This window comes from Mus pahari, chromosome 10 (genome assembly GCF_900095145.1).
Source record: "Mus pahari chromosome 10, PAHARI_EIJ_v1.1, whole genome shotgun sequence".
NCBI lineage: Eukaryota > Metazoa > Chordata > Mammalia > Rodentia > Muridae > Mus > Mus pahari.
The window spans coordinates 3,860,671-3,883,077 of NC_034599.1; the positions used below are offsets into that span (position 1 = coordinate 3,860,671).

At 42.2% G+C, this 22,407-nt stretch overlaps 1 protein-coding gene across 1 annotated transcript in view; it reads left to right on the top strand.

The window, feature by feature from the left end:
* Positions 1 to 22,407, top strand: part of Mmp20 (matrix metallopeptidase 20) — a 44,521-nt gene that overhangs the window by 6,082 nt on the left and 16,032 nt on the right. Inside the window, exons 2-8 of the mRNA XM_021207614.1 lie at positions 1,052 to 1,299; positions 5,055 to 5,203; positions 9,023 to 9,148; positions 10,293 to 10,454; positions 11,605 to 11,746; positions 20,427 to 20,563; positions 21,376 to 21,532. Of these exons, the coding sequence (XP_021063273.1) occupies positions 1,052 to 1,299; positions 5,055 to 5,203; positions 9,023 to 9,148; positions 10,293 to 10,454; positions 11,605 to 11,746; positions 20,427 to 20,563; positions 21,376 to 21,532 (1,121 nt within the window). The remainder of the gene's footprint in view (positions 1 to 1,051; positions 1,300 to 5,054; positions 5,204 to 9,022; positions 9,149 to 10,292; positions 10,455 to 11,604; positions 11,747 to 20,426; positions 20,564 to 21,375; positions 21,533 to 22,407) is intronic.

Sequence of the window (22,407 nt, forward strand, 5' to 3'; positions counted from 1 at the left end):
GCATCCTGCTAAAAGGTTGACTGCCTTGGCTTTGTGCAGTCCCAGCTGTCACAGGCAGAGGTCCTGTTGTGTGTCCTCCTTGGACAATGTCTCTCAGGCTTTCCACCCCCTCTTCCATGAGGTTCCCTGAGCCTCATTTACAGAGAAGATATTCAAGAAGCCTAATAATTTATGACTTGTTTTCTTTGTCTTCGTGGGTATCAAACCTGTTTCAAGAAACCCACCCTTTGGAAACAAAGATCACCCCACACCACATCAAAACTTATTAAAATCTTCAGCCTAAACTGAGCAGTGGTGGCAAATGCCTTTAATCCTAGCACTTGGGAGGCAGAGATCTCTGTGAGTCTATGAGTTCCAGGACTGCCAGAGCTATACAGAAAAACCTGTCTTGGAAAAAAAAAAAAAAAGAATATTCAACCCCTTACCTTTGTGTCTAATGAGTTGTTGAAGCATAAGTACTCTTGAAGAAAAAAACATACTTATTCCATATTAGACACCTGCACATTATGCGATTAACAATACCAAGCCAGGAAATGATGGTGCACTCCTTATCCCAGGACTTGGGAGGCAGAGGCAAACATATATCTGTAAGTTCAAGGCCAGCTTGGTCTACAGATCAAGTTCCAGGACAGCCAGGTCTACAAAATGAAACCTGTCTCAAAAAAACAAAATTATTTAAAAAAAAATAAAAAGAATGACATACCAACATCAACCTATGGTCTCCACATGTACCCACACAATCAAGTGCACATGCATGCATATGTGTCCACACAAATACCCAGAAACTGAGGGAGGGAGAAAGAAACGTAGCAGTCTACATGTCTTAGTACTCAAGGGTATCATTAACAATGTTGGGCATACCTGAGCATCATCTCTACAAACACATCTAAGTTATTTTAATAAAAACATATGCCCTATTTTTATATCAAGAATATTATCCCCACCTGTCCCATCCCCGACAGCTTCACTAAAAATGTCATCCCCTATCTTAGCTGAGTATGAGTGCTCTCCAACCACACCATAGGTGAGTCAGCCTGCCTCTCCATTTCAGGCCTATCTTGACAAGTATTATACAAAGAAAGGAGGCCCCCAGGCTGGCGAGATGGTGGCAAGAGAAAGCAACCCCATGATCAGGAGGATTAAGGAGCTACAAATATTCTTTGGCCTCAAAGTCACTGGGAAGTTGGACCAGAATACAATGAATGTGATCAAGAAGCCTCGCTGTGGAGTTCCTGATGTGGCTAACTACCGCCTCTTCCCAGGTGAACCCAAATGGAAAAAAAATATTTTGACATACAGGTAATGAGATTGCGTCTTTCCCAATTCAAAGAGAAAGACACACCTCATCCTCTTCTTTTCTGTCCAAGATTTCTTTCTTTTTATCTGTAGGAAAGGCAGAATCCTCAACAGCCATAAGAAAAAATAACAGTTCTCTAGATCTTTGCTGAAACCTCTAATCCCGGGATAACTATCCACTTCACCCATTACAAGTCTGACCACTGGGAACAACTCAGTGATTGGTTAAAGTGAACTAACCTGGGTAGCATTGAGAACCTTTTAATCTGCCCAGCTGAGCTAGGCTAATCCGCCAGCTCAAGCCAATGAGAGACCATCTCAGGAAAACAAGATGGATGTCTTCTGAGGAACAACAGGTGTGCCCACGTGTGCATGCACACACATAACACACACACACACACACACACACACACAATTCCATAAATCATTTGCTAGTGGCTTTGGCTATTATAGGCACTCAATTTGTGGAGTAAAGTGTAAATAGCTCCTCTTTCTCTCTTTCTAGTCTTTAAAGGGAGATAGACATGCAGACAGGGAGAAAGAAGTGACCCCAAGATGGGATTTGAGGCAGCAGTGGAAAAAGCTATCAACTTGGCTAGTCATAGAACCTGACCCTGATTTGAAGGCAGTCATAGCTCCAAGCTGTGGTTGGAGGTCCTGGCACTGCTAAATCTTCTTCATCTTCCTGTTTAGATCAAGGAGACCTACCCGATGGTAATTTTTGTCCTTCCTCCTTGGGTTCTTGGTATTGAGAGCAAATTTCCCACCCTGGCTTCCTTGTTCCACTTCCAGGGTTCATTCTCGGGTTAGCCCGGTCTACAAACATCATCAAGGTGTCTACTCCTCAGCCTCAGTGGGTTTAAAGAAGGTGGGTGTGACTGTCTTGTCCCCGCATCACATAGGCCTAGTAGGTGTAGCTTTGGGTGGTTCTATTCTAGAGTTTCCAGAGGTTAGGCCATATCCAAAGAGAAACCCCACCAACCAAGCTGAGTTTTGGGTTCCCATGTTGAATGGCACATCACTCCCAAAACCCCCAGTACACTACTGAAACTGGTGTGGAGGACACAGCAAGGAGAGTGGTGGCAACTGGGGCTAGAGAGACAGCCTGAGCAGTGAGAAGCAGCTATTGAGAAAGTCAGAGTCTGAAAGAGTTACATTTCTAGGATCTGCACATCTGCATGGCACATGGAGATGAGGAGGGTTGAGCTATAGCAAACTTCCAAGGCTCGGTGCAAAGCAACCTCCTAACCACTCCCAGGAGCCAACTACAATGACAGGAATTGTGGGGTCTGTTGTTATATTTCCAAGAACTCTGTGTGCTTGCTGTTAAGAAACAACAATATACAACGATGTACGTTTACAATTAAATCATATTTTTAAATAAGCATAAGCAGACCATTACTTCCTAGCATTGAGTTTTATTATCACCTAGACTCACAAGCTTTTCACACCATTTCTATTTCCATGTCTGTGTTACCCGGTTAGTCTCCACACGACACACTGATTTCTTGACTGTTGCCAATGTGACAACGCTCACAGTAGGTCACTATTTACAGTACAGAAACTAGCTACAGAAACTATCGAGCCATACAGGCCACAGCACTAAGTTCCCATGTGATCCTGGGGGTTAAACTGCTTTTGGGAACCCTTGAAGGTAAGTTGGCCGAGCAATCTGTTAACTGCTATTAGACGCTACATCCACAAGGGGCCACTGGGACCAAAGAAAGCAAAGCAGCAAGCTAGCCCAAGGTTAACCAACGTCTGAGAAACAGAGTTAAGGCCTATAAATAAATAAATAAATAGATTCATAAAGTGTTTTCCTCATTTTTTTTTTGGCTATGTCCTAGAATGTTAGACTGTAGGTAGCATGACACTTGGAGACATGCAGCATTCTATGATAAATAACACTACCTAAAACCCACAATTCTCAATACTATATAGGAGCTCCTGGCACCAATGTGCCTCTTCAAGACCCTAGAGGCTGTCTTGATACTTTGCAGTTCCTAGTTGTCAGAATAGCATCTTGGAACAAACACCAGATGATTAAACATGAAAAACCACAGCAGAGCACTCAAGAGCACAACTTTGAAGGCAGACAGAAGGCTGGACTAAGGTTTCTGTCTAACCACAAAATGCAGGCCTTGATCATCATCATTACTGGCCTCCTTGGGATGGTGAGGGCTAGATAACACACCACATTAAAGATGCCTAGAACCCTGTCTAGCACAGAGTGCATCTTCAAAGAGCACTGCCTATGATTACTATTCGCTCGTGCATTCTTCAATCTGTAGACCCTGGATCAGGATTTTCTCCACTTCTTCTTCTCTGGCATTATTCTTTTCCCCATCCTTATCTTGGCTGACTTACCTTTCATCTTCAACTCAAGAATACAGTTGATCTGCCTATCATAGAAGGGAATAACAAAGTACTGACTGTCTAAGTTGGTCCTAAATGATAGATTTGTGTGGCAAAGGGGTATGCCATGTTTTTATAGCACTAAATTGTTCAGAACTGAGCAATTTTCCATCTTCTCTGTTGGTCATCTTTGGAGCACCTTGGGATTTTGACTATGTGTGCTTGTTAGAATCATATCACCTGCATGAGAATAATCTAAGATAACTTGCTAAAATACAGATTTCAGGACTAGATTGGCATGTTCAACAAGCTTGCTAGGCAGTTGTTATGGGATCCTAAAGTTGAGAATCCTTGAGTATCCTTAGACAGCCTCTGTCCTTCTACTTGCCAAGCAGCTCACCTGTATAAGACACTGGAGCCAAAGCCAGAGAAAGTACAGCTGACCTCAGTCCAGCCTCCAAACTTGGCTGCTGAACTTGTGCAGCTGTCACACCAGCCCAGCCCAGAATCCCAGGTGAAATTGTCTCGCTGCCCTTCTTTTCCTGATGGCAGAAGCCACACCTCTTGTGCTTCAGAGCAGGAGAAATCCTGAGATCTATCAGTTTGGTTTCCACACACTGTGTGTCCAGAAAACAAACTATACTTTCCTGTGCTGTCAGTCAGGGGCTTCCTGAAGTGCTCAAGCCTTTCTCAGCGCCAGTGAACTCTGCTTCTAGGCTAGCGCATTCTCTTTAAGAAAATATACACAAGGCTGGAGAGATGTTGCAACAGTTAAAAGCACTGGCTGCTCTTGCAGGACCCATGAGGCAGCTCACAACCACCTGTAACTCCAGTTCTAGGGGATCTGTCCATCATCTGGCTTTCATTAGCATTGCACACACAAAACACACACAGGCAAAACACCAATACACTAAAATAAAAATAAACCTGTTTTTAAAAGTTAAATTTTTTAAATTTCAATTTTTAAAACTTTTTAAATGTAAAAATTCTCTAATTCTGTCTGTCTCTGTCTCTCTGTCTGTCTCTCTGTCTCTCACACACACATATGCACATGCACACGCACACATGCACAAACACACACTCACACACACACACACACACACACATACTCCACTACCTAACCATGGGAAATCCCATTGGCCTTTGATACAGAATTTATAGCAAAACCTCAAGTAACAAAAAGTGTTTTCAGAAACCTGAAATGTCTGCCTTCTGGGTCTCTTCCTAGTGTCCTGTGTGACATGAAACAATTCAATCTATTCCAAAACACAGTAAGAGCTACTTATTCAGAAAAAGAGCCGTAACATAACATGGAGATGGAGGGGGCTGTGGCCTGTGCGATGCCCTCCCCTCTGTGTTTGGAAACAGTCACTAAAACATAAACATGTTTCTTCTTTGTCCAGAGTCTCTAAGTACACACCCTCCATGAGTCCCACTGAGGTGGACAAGGCTATACAGATGGCCCTGCATGCGTGGAGTACAGCTGTCCCTCTGAACTTCGTTAGAATAAACTCTGGGGAAGCAGATATCATGATATCTTTTGAAACTGGAGGTATTGTACTATTTTTTGGGTTCTATCTTTAATGCCAAGAAGAACTGCCTCAGACTTGCTTCTTGCACACATTTATGGAATGATCAGCACAGGACTCCATCACACGGTGTTGGGATGGGCAGAGGCAAAAAGCAACATCTTTCCAGAAGGTAGAATTGAGCAAGCTTAGCATTGTTTGTCACTTTAGCCTCCACTGTAGGACAGACTCACGGAAGTGCACTTTCACTGTGGCTCTGCTCCATGACAGGACAAGTTCTGTCCACTTTAGTTTTCCCACCTGATTTCAATGTTTCCCACAACAACTTTGATCAATATCATCTGGTTCCATATTACCCAAGATTCTCATACCTAGAGTCCCCACTGAGAAAATCACTTCCCCCGGAACCCTGAGATATGCCACTCAACCCAAAACTCTACAAACACAATCTACAGAGATAGCATTTGTGTCTCACCGATGCTTGAACACTGCCTTTGAGAAGTACATTGGATGCTTGCCTCTGCCTACATGGCTCTCCATTCCCCCATACACCCTACTACAGAGAAGCATGGCTTTGAACATGACTGGTAAAGCTCTGAGTCTTTGTAGAAAACCATGTGGGAAATAGATGAAACTGAGGCCCCTGACGTTCTCTCCAACAGTAAAGTTAACCATCACTGCTTCTCCCTATCCAGATCCTGTTGCTGAGAACCCGAGACACTCTGAACCTGAGCTTATTCCTATCACATTTTGCTGCATTGGTCAGGGATGGGAAGAAGGGGAACAGAGGAGGGTGTTAAGGAGTTAGGGAGAGGAGATCAGGACCCTCATGAAATAGTCTTCAAAAATGGCCTTGAGTAGTCCTGTTCCTGCCAGGCATCCAAGGACATTGTAAGTGAAGGCAGTCTTAGGGGACATGGAGTTGACTCTTCATTTTTCAAGCTGGTATTCTGTCCCCAGCACAAAGACTGACTAGAGACCAGGCAGTCATCATAAGTCCTCAGAACACACCATCCTGATTGAACTGCATCACAATTGATTTTTACCTGAGAAGTAGCATCTTGAATTTGGGGTGTTGGCTTTAAAGAAAACAAGCAGCGTTGGAGAGGTGGCTCAGGTAGAGCACTTGTTGCCAAGTCTGATTACCCCAGTTTGATCGTGGAGACCTGCATGGTAGAAGGAGAGAATCCGCTCCTGTAAGTTATCCTTTGATCTCCACACAACACTGTGTGCATCCAGTCACATACACACACACAAAGTAAATAATTTTAAAGTTAACTAATGAATTAATAAAATGAAATACAAATACCAATTTTTAAATAACAAAAACTTGGGCCCTGTCGCCAAAATTCTGAGAAATTGTGAACAGTAGCTTATGTCACATTTTTCAAATGTTTTTCTTTTCTGTTGAATTCATAATACCATTAACTATACATTGTAGAACAAAACACTGAAGTCTCTAGGTGCTCAAATTATCCTGACTAACTTTACTTTCATAGACTTTAAACATGCAGGTTTATCAAAGTTACAAAGACACTTTTTTAAAAAAACAAAAAAATTTTATTTTAAAAATTGAAGCAGAATGTAGCTGTCTATACAGTTATACAAAGACTCCCCTTTCCTTTCCCATTGGCATTTTCTTCCCTTAGGTTCCAAGTAGCACCTTAACCTACACGTCACTTATTTAATCAACATGAATTAGTGCCTCTCCAAAATATCTCCACTAAAGCCTGAAAGGTGTTTTCAAGTTATTTTTGTTTAAATTTTATCTGAAAAGATCAAAGTGCTGTAGGTTAAATTCCAATTCAACCTTTAATCCCAGCACTCGGGAGGCAGAGGCAGGCAGATTTCTGAGTTCAAGGTCAGCCTGGTCTACAGAGTGAGTTCCAGGACAGCCAAGGCCACACAGAGAAACCCTGTCTCGAAAAACCAAAAAAAAAAAAAAAAGAATTCCAATTCAAGTAAACATAATCTTGGAGGAGTAGCACATTAAACTAGCATTTGTTGTTAATACCTTGGTCAAAAAGAGAGTGGGGGAAGTTACAAGTTAGGTTGATTTTGAGTAAGCTGGACAGTCTTGGGTTGGGCGTAAAGTCTTCCTTCTGAATGCATCATTATCTCAGACCATCAGCTTTGAGGAGTTGTTACAAGTTAGAGCCACGCCGGGCATGGTGGCGCATGCCTTTAATCCCAGCACTTGGGAGGCAGAGGCAGGCGGATTTCTGGGTTCGAGGCCAGCCTGGTCTACAGAGTGAGTTCCAGGACAGCCAGGGCTACACAGAGAAACCCTGTCTCAAAAAAAAAAAAAAAAAAAAAAAGTTAGAGCCACGTTCCACGCCTGCTGAATCTAGTCTGCTCTGAAAACATGTAGTTACTCCTATTCAAGTTAAATTTGAGCTTAGAGGTTTCTCAAACTTGGCTCATATTGAAATCATCTGGCTAAGTAAAATATAGCTCTCTGGGTTTCTTTTTTTTTTATAACTATTTTTTATTATATTCAACACAATATATATTTTTATACCAATCATAAAAATGGTGGTCATGTATTAAATGAACATAAATAGATAGTCTTTTTGTCTGTTTTGTTTTTAGGGGAACATTAAAATCTTGGCTCTTACTGTGGTACAAACCCAAAATAAGAACAAGTTTTAGACATTGGAGTTCACTGTAATAAGGCTGTACTTCAATGTCCCTCACATCACCAAAGGATTTTACCTCCATAGTAAGAGTTGACAGCTCTGCTGCACCAAGGAATGAATTGTAGGCACGATTATTTGGATACATATTTCCTGCTATGGTCAAAGCTATTTGACTTGAGTGATTGTCATCATTCTCAGCCCACAGGACTGAGGGTTACATTCATTTAAGAAATGGTGTGTGTATTAAGATGGTCTATCCATGAAGTCATTCATCAATAGTTTCAATGAACAATGGTTCTGCTTGAAGGGTGGCACAGACATTAAGTGACAAAGACATTTTTGGCCCACAAATTATATTGTGCAATAGAAACAGAAAGCACACACATAGTTTAAAAAAAATAACCTTCTCAAAGGAATCAGTTTTGAAAGCTCTTTCTGCCAACAAGACCATTTTTTTATTCAGTGAACTGGATTGCTAGCAAATGTCCCTCCATTCTTTCTCCTTCTGTAATCCGTGTGTGATAGTCTACCATATACTGTGTGTTGCAATAAAAACCATTACAGCAAAGTTTGCAATGCCTCCTTTGAAGTATAAAATAGTCCTTTTTATTTTTCAATTTCTTAACATATATAAAATTTGTATATAATATATTGTAATCATATTTTAAAATATATACTTGAAAATGAATATTAGGGCTAGAGAGATGGCTTGACAGTTTTGTTTGTTTGTTTTGGTTTTTGGTTTTGGGTTTTTTTTTGTTGTTGTTGTTTTTTCTTCAAGACAGGGTTTCTCTGTGTAGCCCTAGCTGTCCTGGAACTCATTCTGTAGACCAGGCTGGCCTCAAACTCAGAAATCCGCCTGCCTCTGCCTCCCAAGTGCTGGGATTAAAGGTGTGCACCAACACCGCCACCGCCCGGCATGGCTTGACAATTAAGAGCACTTGCTGTGCTGTAACTCCAACTCCAGGGACATCTGTTGCCCTCTTCTGGCCTCCTTTGGCACTGTACTCATGTGCAATACTCCCTGAGGGATGCACACGTGTGCACATACACACACACATAATTAAAAATAGATCTTTAAGAGATCAATATTGAAAAGTGCATTTAAGGGTCAATGCTGTCGAGAATGTTACCCACCTTTTGTGACCCCACTCCCACTCCCAGAATTACTAGGCATTAATCCAATCAATATTTCCTACTTAGATCATGGGGATTCCTACCCATTTGATGGGCCCCGAGGGACTCTGGCCCATGCATTTGCTCCTGGAGAAGGCCTGGGAGGAGACACACATTTCGACAATGCTGAGAAGTGGACTATGGGAACGAATGGTATATATGCACAATTCACCATAACCTGGAAAATACTGTATCTTCTTCTGGGCCTCCATCATGAAACCTTGAGGTTCAACGTCCCAAGCCACCCTTTAATTAGGGAGGCTGGGTAGGAAAAACAAGTAAGCCAAAAATCCAGAAGGGAACACCACAGGGGGAAAGACCCTCCCAAGCTGATGCTATAGGCTAGCCTCATCTCTCTTTCTTTGCATTTAAACTACAGAACCAGTCCCCTCCCAATGCACAGCTTGCTTCTTATTCAGGTGTACAAGATTCCTTACCTGTATATGGAATGCATTTTATTTAGAAATGAACCCAGGAAATGAATTGGTAGTCTCCTAAGGAGTGTAATTGGGGAGCATGTGAATTTTCTAGAATGTCATGCAGATCATCTAGAAACCTTCCATGTGAGACATGCAAATGAAGGAGACCTGTACACCCCCACACACTCAGGTATAGAATTCCAACTTTGATGTCAATCAGATTAAAATTTCAATTCCTGGTTCCACCAATTGTTAACTGTAACCATAGGCAAATTATTTCAAACCTAGTTTCCTCATAACATTGATTAAAATGCTAAACATGTATAATACTGAGTTGTATGAAAGCAGCTTTATTTTTAAGCAGTAAGTTAACCCTTTTATAATGGAATTCACCTTTGTGTATAAGCCTATAATCTGTCTATAGCAGAAAGTAATTTGACCTCATTGTACTATATGTTCAGTGTCTATTCAGAGATTGTTTTTTTTTTTTATTAAAACCAACTTGTACTATAAAAAGGGAGTAGACTGTAGTAGCAGAAAGTGATTTAACTGTATAGGATCCAAATTGATGCACTATTATAAATTTCCTTACCACTACTAACGACACAGCCTTTTGTTACCCCTCTGCCTTGTCTCTGTTATTCACTAATAAGGATGTGGCTTGTCTTACATTTCCCTCTCCTCCCCCCCCCATACCCCAAAAAGCATTAAGAAACTAAAATAGACTGAAGTCAGGAGAGCCAGGTGCTAGAACCCACCAACCTTTAAAACCTGTTATGGAAAGCAGAATTAACTGTGATGGGGCACAAAGTCTCCTGTAAGGCAAGAGAACAAAGACAAAAAAACCTGTGTTGATGCTTTCTCTCTGTGTTGTTTAGGGTTCAATTTATTCACCGTCGCTGCTCATGAATTTGGCCATGCTCTGGGCCTGGGCCATTCCACAGACCCATCAGCACTGATGTACCCAACTTATAAGTACCAGAACCCCTATAGATTTCATCTCCCTAAGGATGATGTGAAAGGGATCCAAGCATTATACGGTATGATCTCCTCACCATCTCTAACCATAAAAATGACAGGCATTCACCCTCCAAGTTAGAAAATGTGCACTTTAATAGGAGTTACTTGCTTAGATAAAGATGACTAGGGTCACCACTACAACTTTGTCAATCTATAAAAAGATCATCTACCAGTTAAAAGTGTTGCATCTTTCCTAAGATGCTGCTACATCTTCCTTCCAGAGCATTCTGGCCATGAAAAGCATAAGAAAATGGTCCATTTGCCTCTTTCCAAAGCAAATAAAATGTATGCATTTGAAGATAGAAGACAGTGATTGTATTTTATAGTTCACATCAGAGACACATGAACAAACACACATACATATGTGCGTGTGCTTACCCACTTATGAATAAGTGGTCTTAACTCCCTAACAATAGCAATCATGATATTAATAACCCTACTGCTCAACCATACAGATAATCTGCTGTTTGTGACACTCATTGTAACACTAGTCATCCATACATGGTGAGGTTGTTTTGTACAAACTCTCATTTCATAACTGCAAGCTTTTAAGGTTAAAGGTAGTAGGGAATCTTAGGATATTTTTTGGTATCAAATTAATTATGTATGATAAGAAAAATAGCAACTACCTCTTAAATAATATTTTCATTAGTTCTTTGAGCATTTCATATATTTATACAATGACTCTTCATCATACTCACTTCCCACACCTCACTCTATCTCCTCCCAGATTCATATAGGTTCCCATGCCATCTCTTTTTACAACCCAGTAAGTCCAATATCTATTGCCTGTATACTGGAGCATATTTGACCTAATAAAGTCCACACCCATAGACAAAACTGACTCTCCAGTAGTCATCAACTTTTAATAGTGTTTTTCAGGTATTACTTGAGTATACACAATATTCACAAGTAGATTACAATTTACAGTTGATGTAGCCCAATTTACAGTTGATGTAGCCAAGGTTTAAAAAGTTAAATTATTTGTTTCTATCACACAACTAACTGCTAGAGATGCTGAGACTCAAGCCCAGGTCTGCCTGCCATGGAGAGCCATCTCCTTAAGACAATGCCATTTGCAGTGGGAATGTGTGCAGGCTTCTAGAGTTCTCAAGAGTAGATATGTACATGCTCTGAGTTGCTGGCATCATCTTCCACTTTGAACCCTAGGACCCCGGAAAATATTCCCAGGAAAGCCCACCATGCCCCATATCCCACCACACAAGCCATCCATCCCCGACCTCTGTGACTCCAGCTCATCCTTTGATGCGGTGACAATGTTGGGAAAGGAGCTTCTGTTCTTCAAGGATAGGTAAGTCCAAGATGCCCGCAGGCCTCAGCTCATTGCCAACCAATGCCATTGCCTCAATGACTGAAGGTCATGCAGTAGGGTAGGCAGTGTGATCTCAGGAGATATACAACTGCACAAGTAGCTGTGGATAGAGTACTGGTTTAGTCTGGGCACTTTGCTGAGTGCTTTCCAAACAGCTGCAGGATTTATTTTAACTGGTTCAGTCATAGAGACTAGAATCCCTAATATAGGGGGAAAAAAACCGAAGAATGTAGTTAAAAGATAGCAAGTTGGTTTCCCTAGGCCATCAGCCCAAGTGTATCCGGCAACTGTTATTATTTGCATAGTGAGAGGAGCAATAAGGGGTCATTCAACAGTTGGCAAATGACAATTAGCTAGTTAGTTAAACAGATGAGTGGATGGGTGAATGCACGCATGTGTGAGTGGAAAGATGATGGAGGTGGATAAGTGGATGGGTAGGTAGATGGATGGATGGACAGATGAATGGGATGGAAGGTGGATGGATGGATGGATGGATGCATGCATGCATGGATGCATGGATAGGCTGGTAGATGGATGGATAGGTGGATGGATGGGTGGGTGGATGGGGGGTGGGTGGATGGATGGATGGATGGATGCATTCATGGATGCATGGATAGGCTGGTAGATGGATGGATAGGTGGATGGATGGGTAGGTGGATGGGGGTGGGTGGATGGATGGATGGATGTATGAGTGAGTGGTCAAATAGACACATACATCGGTAGGTAATTCAAATGAAAAGCTTTTCCTAAACTCCTCATTTTTCAGGCTTCCAGGTTTTTTCAGTATCTGTCAGCTGTCATAGATAGCATCTGGCCCCATATTCTGACTTCTGAGAGAATCTGACAGTTGTCCTCATGATCCCTTCATAATTCTATGGAAGAAAATAGAAACATAGCAACATTCACCCATATTCTTTCCTTTACTGGAGGAAATTTAATGGTATCAGGATAGACAGAGGACCTCAGGAATATGTGTGTGACCTTTTTCTTTACTGGAAAAGTGTCCATTTAGTCCGCATTGGGTACCAAGAACTGCCATACTGTCAAAAATTATAGAAGCAGCTGTCTTGGCATGCCTCATGAAAGAAAACATTCAAAAAGCACTGTGAGGGCATGGATGCAGCTCAGTCTGGACAGTGTTCACCTAATATTCCCAAGTCCCGGGGTTAAATCCCTAGTGTCTCATAAACTGGTCATGGTAGCACGAACCTGTAACCCCAGCCCTGAGGAGGTGGAGAGTCAGAAGGATTAGAAATTCAAGGTCACTCTTGTCTATATAGTGAGTTTGAGGCCAGTCTGGGCTACAGGAAACTGGCAAACTTTTTTTTTCACCACTAAAAGACAGGAAGGGCTATACTCAGGAGAAAAAAAATATGCTTAGGAGCCAGAACTGTGCGCAGGGGCAAGAGTCCTGCCAGGGGGCAGAGCTGTGTGCAGGGACAAGAGTCCTGCCAGGGGGCAGAGCTGTGCTAGGAAATGGGGATGAACTCAGAGATCCTCGGATGGTACCTGAAGAGGTGAGGCCTGAGAAATATGTTCTTTATTTTGGGATGAGGTCTTAAAACTATTACTGTAAGAATACTTTTTGTTCGTTCAGAAAAGAGAGAGGCTGGGGTGTAGTAGCATGTGTCTATAATCTCATCACTTAGGAGTTTGGCAAGAGGATCCTGAGTTCAAAGCCAGCCTGGTGAAGGAGGAAAGGGGAACCATAAAATGTACCCAGAACCCTTCTGCCCAGGAGATATCACTGTGCTCTGACTCTGATTGCCATAGGAACACAGTAAGGGCTGGGTGGCTTACAGTAGAGTCTGTTTGTTGTCAAAGTATTTAATATCTATCCAGGGTTTCTACCCCACCTTTGATCATTCAGTTCCCAGATAAAAGACACATAACTTTTATTATTATAATAAGCTTTAATCAGCACTAGAGCTGGGCAGATATCTACCCTCTAAGCTATTAGAATATTTCCTCATTAATAATCCCTAATTATAATTTTCCATGTTCCATTTGGGCTGCTCTTAACTTCAATTGGCCAGCCCTCTTGATTATGCTTTTATGACTCACCTAACCCATGGCATCTTCCTTCTCTTCCCCTTCTCTCTCTTCCTCTTCTCTCTCTCCCCCTCATGGTTCTCCTCAGACACAAAACCTGGGAACTCCAGACCCTGCCTATCTAGATGTTGCCCAGCAATAGGCTGTAGGCATCTCTATTCGGCAATCAGGAATAATGTGGGGGCAGCAAGGTCACATAGCATCACATGGATCTATATGCAGATTCTCTTGTCCTTCGTCCTTGGGACAACCAGGTCTTGGAGGCCAGTATTTAGCATTACAAAACATAACAAAAACCCAAACCTCAACATTGCTTCTCATGGATCTGGAGGCTAAGACAGGACCTCCAAGATGGCTTTCATTTTGGAATCTCCCTTTTTGGTTTGTACAGGCAGCTACCATTTTACTAGATGCTTGCTGACCTCTTCACATTCACATACATTCTCCTTTATACATTTATTACTGATTTCTAGTGTGTAGGTGCATATGTGCCTGTAGATGTCAAAGGACTACTTGTGAAGGTTGACTCTCTCCTTCCAGAGTATGGGTCTTGGGCTTAAACTCAGATTTTCAGGTTTGGTGTCAAGCATCTTTGCCCACTGAGCCATCTCATCTACCCTTGGTATTTTTTTTTTTTTTTTTTTTGGTTTTTCGAGACAGGGTTTCTCTGTATATCCCTGGCTGACCTGGAACTCACTTTGTAGACCAGGCTGGCCTCAAACTCAGAAATCCGCCTGCCTCTGCCTCCCGAGTGCTGGGATTAAAGGCGTGTGCCACCACGCCCGGCTGGTATCTCTTTTTATAAGGGCACTAACTTCACTCCCATAATTCTTAAGGTAGTACTGTTTTGTTGATTTTTCCCTTTTTTATTTTTGAGATGGGGTTTTGTGTTGTCCAAGCCAGCCCCAAAGCCCTGAGCTCAAACAATTCTCTTGAGTACAGGGATTACTGCCATCATAAGCAGGGGCCCTCACGACCACACAGCTCTGTTTTGCCTCAAGCCTGCCATGACTCCATGTTGGCTTTAGCAGCTTGTATTTCACCTAAAAATAAACCAAGTAGAACTAGAAGACAATGGCCCCAAGGCAAAGTAAGGGCTTGGCATGACAGCCTGTGACACAAGGTCAAGGGTTAACTGAGGAATGTATTCCCAGCAGAAGGATGAGGTGTGGGAAGGGACAAGGGCGGATGTCACAGAGTACAGAGTGAGAAATGGAAATGGTAAACGTAGATCATCCACCTGTGAATCATACTAATAGAAAGGGGAAATTAACATAGCAGCTAGAAGAGGCAATAGCAAGGCGAATAAAAAGGATTTCAAAGATGTTTGAAGACAGGACGAGGAGCCAGTGGAGAAAAAGAAATGCAAACTGCTCTAGGAAGGAGAGACAAAATCAGGAGCTGCTGTCATACATTTGAAATCATGTTTCCCAGGAGTCTGGAACGGAGGAAAACATGGGTAACCCAGAAGAAAGCGCTCTCCTGAACACTCTGTCTGGGGTGCAGCCTTTTCTTTTTCTTTTTCCTTTTCTTTTTTTTTTTTTTTTCTTTAAGACTATTTTATTTTGGGCTGGAGAGATGGCTCAGCGGTTAAGAGTACTGACTGCCCTTCCAGAGGCTCTGAGTTCAATTCCTAGCAACCACATGGTGGCTCACAACCATCTATAATGGGGATCCGATGACCTCTTCTGGTGCTGTCTGAAGACAGCAACAGTATACCCACATACATGAAATGAATAAATAAATCTAAAAAAATATTATTTTATTTTATGTTTATGCCCAAATGTATATATGTGCATCACTTGCATGCCTGGTACCAGGAAAGGGTCAGATCCTCTGGAACTGGAGTTATGAAAGGTTGTGAATCTCCATGTGGGTGCTGGGAATTGAACCAGAGAGAAGCGGCCAGTGCACTACACCACTGAGCCACCTCTCCATCACCAAGCTCCGAAGGTTGCTGCATTAGAAAACAACAGGTAGCCGGGCATGGTGGCTCACGCCCTTAATCCCAGCACTCCGCCTGAGGCAGAAGCAGGCAGATTTCTGAGTTCAAGGCCAGCCTGGTCTACAAAGTGAGTTCCAGGACAGCCAGTGCTATACAGAGGAACCCTGTCTCGAAAAACCAACAAATAAAAAAATAAAAGGAGAAGAGAACGGGTGGTGGGGTGCTATCTTAGACTAGTTTTGATGGATTAGGAATCCAGACAGGGGCTGGAGAGATGGCTCAGCAGTTAATGCCGACTGCTCTTCCGAAGGTCCTGAGTTCAAATCCCAGCAACCACATGGTGGCTCACAACCATCCATAACAAGATCTGACTCCCTCTTCTGGAGAGTCAGAAGACAGCTACAGTGTACTTACAAATAATAATAATAAAAGAATTCAGACAAAATGACAGATGACTGTCACTTGTGAGCTCTCTCTTCTGAATGGGGGTGGGCCCTCCTTTGTCTTCATGGCTGTGTGAATGATACTGTGTGCAGGAAGTAAGGGAGCACCAATGATACTGTGTGCAGGAAGTAAGGGAGCACCAATGATACTGTGTGCAGGAAGTAAGAGAGCACCAGTGATACTGTGTGCAGGAAGTAAGGGAGCANGAGCACCAGTGATACTGTGTGCAGGAAGTAAGGGAGCACCAGTGATACTGTCTGTGCTAGGAAATTAATTAGAGAGTAGACAGGGAGAAGGCAGAGAGGGGCTGGTGACTGTGCCCAGGTAACAGAGAAGGAGTCAATAAGGACACGGTCAGAGAAAATGAGGCAGCCCTCCCTGGCTAGGAATGGAACAGAAGAAAAAGAGGGACAGAAGTACAAGCAGATACCCTAAAGCCATGCCAGCTCTCTCGGGTTCCCTGGTGTTCGCCAGGTCCGATGGTGGATACAGCTCATGCCTCTAGGACTGGCCACCTCAGCTCTGACCATATTTCCACCTCTCTGAATATTTCATGGCTCTTACTCAGTTTCTTCCTGGATATCTAGAGGCTATTTGCCTGGCCAGGTTTCTAATATAGACCAGTGGCAATTGCTCTGGGTCCCTGTTAGTTTCATTTGTTGAAATTAAGATCACTACCATAATTTAAAGTCAAATTTGAAGCAGGTTTTAATTAAATACTCTCCAGATTGATGGAACTCTCTGGCTAGATCCATCTGTGGGTTCCGAGAAAATGGCCCTGAGGAATTTTGGGTTTACAGGGATTTTAAAAAGGCAAAACCCAGAATTCGCCATTTCCCATCAGGTCCAATCAGGGGCAATCATTACCTCCCACCTACATCCAGTCAGGGGCAAGGTATATCCTGGTGTATTTTCTGCCCGTGCACTTCCAGCCCACATGTGGCCAAGCACACGGAGTGGAGTTGGGTCAAACAAATCTGTTTAGGGAAGTGGAAATATGTGTCACATTATCTCCACAGTAGCCTCCAACATCTCAGGTAGTACCTGTCCTTGAGCTGGGTCAGAGGCTTACAGGTCAGAGGCGGTTTTGTTTCATAGACCTCTTGGCATTAAAACATAACTAATTTTAGAGAATAAGATTGTTCCTTGCATTTTGGAGTATTATGTAACCTATTTTTGCAGAAGGTGCTGTTACATTAAGTGCGTCTATGTATCCTGGTTCAAAGAAAATGTAATCTTTTTGGAAATAAACCTTCATATTCTGTATAGTTAAAAAACAAAACAAAACTTTGGCTCTCCCAGTCCCAGAGGGTCTGTTTCCTAGAATACTCTGTGGCTAGACAAGAGTATTTCCCTAGCACTTCCCCTTCCTTTCTCAGTACATAACTTTTAGCTTCCTTTTCCTTGGTTTTTGCTCTTTAGAGTGTCTTTTACTGAAAGTACATAGCAGATTTTCAAAGATCATAGGCCATGGCTCCAGTCTGGCAAGTGGCTGGGCCATGAAAACTCCCCAAAGCGTTGCCTCACCTCCAGGATGGAGTCTGGAATTTCTCCCCTCTTCTGCTCTGTTAAGTTCCCTGTTTCTTTGTTACTGAAACTAGTGGGTTTTAGCCGTCACCTACCCACTCTGATGGCTGCTTCCTAACTTATCCTGGTCTGTTCCCAGGGATCTGGCAAGTCATGTCTGTATGTCTCCTGTGTCCTCTTTCTCTCTTTGTACCACACTCCCTGATCCCGCAAGAATAGTCAGCAACTAGGAGCATCAAAAGAGGGGAAAGGTACCTCTCCTTCCTGCAAACAGGAAAAGGGCCAGAGCAGCAGAGTCAAGGAGGGCACGGGGTAGTGTGGACAGAAGGCAGAGCCATATACAGCTTGAGCTGGATTGCCATGACTGGCCGTGAAATGGGATGAAGACGTCTCCTGAAAGAGAAACACAGATCTGCCTAGGCAGCTGTGGAATGAAGATGGTCACAATACTCCATATGGTGGGGCCTTCAATGCACAGGAAGCAAAAGCTTGCCAACAGTAAAACATTTCTGAACAATCAGTGGACAAAATATTAGTTAAAAATCAAACATGTAATGAGTCCCAGGTGTATCTAGCATCATTCACCCATGTTGTGTCGTGTAATTTCACCACAGCCTTGCTTCTAATCACACAACATGCACAGCTTCCTCTGGGTAGGCTGTCACAGCGTGCAATGCCCTGCCTGTACTGCCTGATGCCTTCACCTAGATTTGAGACTATTGTATGTTATAGACTTCTGTGTTACCACTGTATGCGTAAAGTTTTCTACTTTTATAATAGTTTATGGAAAACATAGATTATTAATATTTTCCTCCTATAGAAGTATCAAATTAATATATCTTTGATCTGGTCTATGTTAGACAAACAAGCAGCTCATTAGAGGGCAAATTTGTTTTAGTAAATGGCCAAAAATTATATCTATGCCAAAGAAATTTTAAATTAAGACAAAATTCTTTGTGATTTATCACCAGCAAATGTTTAATTTGTTATTTTGTGTGCCTATATACTGGGTTGCTTAAAATTTTCTCAGAACTAAAAGGGTCTCGTACATGGGGAAATTTTAAGAAAACACATTCGGGCTGGAGGTAGCTCTATTACTTAGCATGATTCAGAATTCAGTTCCCAGTCAAAGAAGGAGGAGGAGGAAGAGGAGGAGGATGAGGTGGAGGAGGAGAAGGAGGAGGAGGAAGAGGAGGGGGAGGAGGGGGAAGAGGAGGAGGAGGAGGAGGAGGAGGAAGAGGAGGAAGAAGAAGAAGAACAGTTAAACAACATGGATCAGAGATAGCAGGCACTATGCTAATACCCAAGATAAAGTGATGGGTAAGGCATGATCCTGACTACCCCCCCCCCAGGTCCCAGAATAAACACAGAGCAAAGACCAAGAAGAAGGCTATCAGTAAGGTAAAATCAATTTGAATGAATTAGTTAGAATTCTAGTAATAGAAAATGGAAATCTCATAACCTATGAAATTTATTGATCAAATATATTCTGTTCAACCCTTCGGCATTAGCCAACAAACGTTTATTGAGTCTTGATTATGTTCTGCATGAGTTGGCTACCAGGCACAGAAAGGCAGACAGTGGCAATGAATATCTTATCAGTTATTCGGTCCTATCAAGTTCTGCTGCTTTCTTTCCTTATCAGAGGATTATGGACTGCTGGTATCCATCTGCTGCATTACATAGTTCCTGTGTGTCCTGGCCTACCCTTTGCCAACAAGTCTCAGTTCAGGGAGACTACATTTTGAGTTGTTTAATTCTAATTCATCTTTTGCTTTAACCTGCTGAAATTATGTTCTATTGTTTTATTATCTATCAAACATAACTTTTCTTCTCCCATTAGTTTGTGAAAAGTTTTCAAGAATAGAAAGTGCTATATAAAGTATAACACTGCATGGACATGGACATTGTAACAGGCTGTTTAACATTGTCACCAGGCAGCATTAAATTTTATGTTCCCGTGGCACAAATTTTGAGTTAGAATGAGTACTTTGCTTCAATTTAGTCCTACCAATATCTGCAATAATTTAAATCAAGACTGGTACAATGTGAAAATTATAATACCTGTGAGAATCTCCAGTAATCTTCTATGATTTTAGATGACAAGTAGAGTTTAATTTTTGCTTAGAAATTTGGTCATTTTTCAATTTCTTTTTGTGATTTTAATTTTGGAAACAACCAGAGTAGTATAGGAAAAAGAAATTTGCATGTAGTGATCTTTGGGACCCAAGCGTGTATGTTTAATGGATATCTCACTACTCTACCCATCTATGTTTTGGATATTGGAGTAAATAATAAAAAATTGAGTGAAGTCTCAGAGGTGTGATACAATGAAAAGTAAGAAGAAACTTTTTATAAGGTTAAAAACTAAAAACCAGTCATGACAGCTCACCCCTGAAACCCATCACACAGGAGTGGAAAGCCAAGCACCGGAAGTTTAAAGTCATCCTCAATAAGTTTGAAGACAATCTGAAATTCATGAGACCCTGTAATAATAATAATAGCAATAATAATAACAACAACAATAATAATTATAATTATAATGTGTCACTCTATAAACATGGGAAATGGCACTGGGGGGTTTCACAATGTTCTCTGCCACTTATCTGTGGCTTACAGTATCATTTCAATCTCTGCAATTTAAGAACTCAACCAATCCTTGTTGTTGGCTTCTTTTGGCCCACCCAATAGGATTTTCTGGAGAAGGCAGGTGCACTTGCCAACAGGGATTCGGCCCAGCACCATCACCAGCTCCTTTCCCCAGCTCATGTCCAATGTGGACGCGGCTTACGAAGTGGCTGAGCGAGGCATTGCTTTCTTCTTCAAAGGTACCTAGAGATCTCGCATGGACACTAAGTGTTGCTCAGGACTGTCGTCGCCATGGAAGAGATGACAGTGCCTATCAACTGTCCCCAGGACCAGCCTTTGAGTTTAGTGAGCACCATGCAATATGGCCAAGGCTGGGGAGCTTAAAACCAGCTCCTGGCCTCTCTTGTAGAACAGCATGGCACATTCCAGTGAGAGCCTTCATGTTAATTGATATCCTGCTATAGAGTCATGCTTAGAGCAGTTGCCCGGGCACAGCCTCCTGTGATTTCCAAAGATGGCCCCTCAAGAATGCAGTGTCTGACTTCAGTCCTTCACTATGACTGACTCTAAGACATTTCCCAACTGCCTTGAGACTCCATTTCTCATCTGCGAAGTGATTAGAATGGCACCACTCTTGAACATGTGTCTCAGCAATAGATAGCCACAAAAGTTACCCAAAAAGCCCAGCTATTAGGTTTTGCTATTTTTCTGGGCAAAAGGGTCAACTGTTGTCAACTTAAGAGAAAAGCATCATCATTAGCTGTTACTTGTCCCCTCTTCCTCATGCAGACATGAAATGACAAAAGATATATTGAAAAAATAAAGACATAAGAGTAAGAAGACACAATTGTATCAATATTACTGCTTCCCCAAGGTATAAATGTAGACTTGCCTCAGGGAAGTTTGAAGTCTATTAATATTGGAATTGAGTAACTAGATACTTAATTCCACAGGAACTAGCCCCATTCACTATCCAGAAAAGAGATCTTCAAGAGTGGAATGTATTAGTGAGTGTTACAGAACCGTTGTAGACTCTAACCCTTGTTTCCAGGTCCTCACTACTGGGTCACTCGAGGATTCCATATGCAAGGTCCTCCACGGACGATTTATGACTTCGGGTTCCCAAGGCATGTGCAACGAATAGATGCTGCTGTCTACCTCAAGGAACCTCAGAAGACCCTTTTCTTTGTTGGAGAGGAATACTACAGGTGCGGGCTTCACCCCTTGTGTGCTCTGCATGTATTTGATGGAAAGGGAAAACTCTTTTGTAAAAACTAAGACAAGAGACTTAACAATAAGCCTGCTGACTTCTTGATCACAGAGTGGTCTTTAAGATACAGAACTGTACAGTCAGTCAGCTGATTGTCTTTAGGACCAACATCTTAAGATTTCAGTGAACTCATTGACTTGGCCCAGTGGCCTGAAGGGTTCATCACTATCTTATAGAAATACCTAAGTGGGAACAGGCTACACCATTACATAAAATGGAACTTAGAAATATTTGTAATTTGGCGTAAAAATAGAGGTGGTCTCAAATGAAGGAGAGTTCTGCTTAAAAGAAAAGCCTTCCAGAGAAGTCGTTCTACCTAAATTAGACAAACCCCATGGCTGTCCTTCAGGAGTCCATAATGAGCAGATCAATATAAGGTCTGACCTGGCATCCAATCGCTGCACATAGGGCCACACTGCAGCTACCTGCTAAGGGTCTGTCTTTTGACTGGTACTGAGAATTGATCTCTGCCAAGCACTCTCAAAGACTACCTCAGCCTCTGCACCCCCAGTTCCATTCTCTCCTTGCTGTAGTTCATTTTCACAAATGTCAAACAAGAAGTAAAACAGGTTCTAAGACAGTGGCTGTAACAAATACCTTACATCCATGGCAGGGCCCTGGAAATTAGAGGGACAAGGGCACCGGCTCTCACTTAGGTATGTTTACAATCTCTCCTTCCCCCCTTTCTTCTTTTTCTTCTCATCTCTCTTTCTCCTCCTCCTCCTCTTCTTCTTTCTTCTTCTTTTTCTTCTTCTTCTTTTTCTTCTTCTTCTTCTTCTTCTTCTTCTTCTTCTTCTTCTTCTTCTTCTTCTT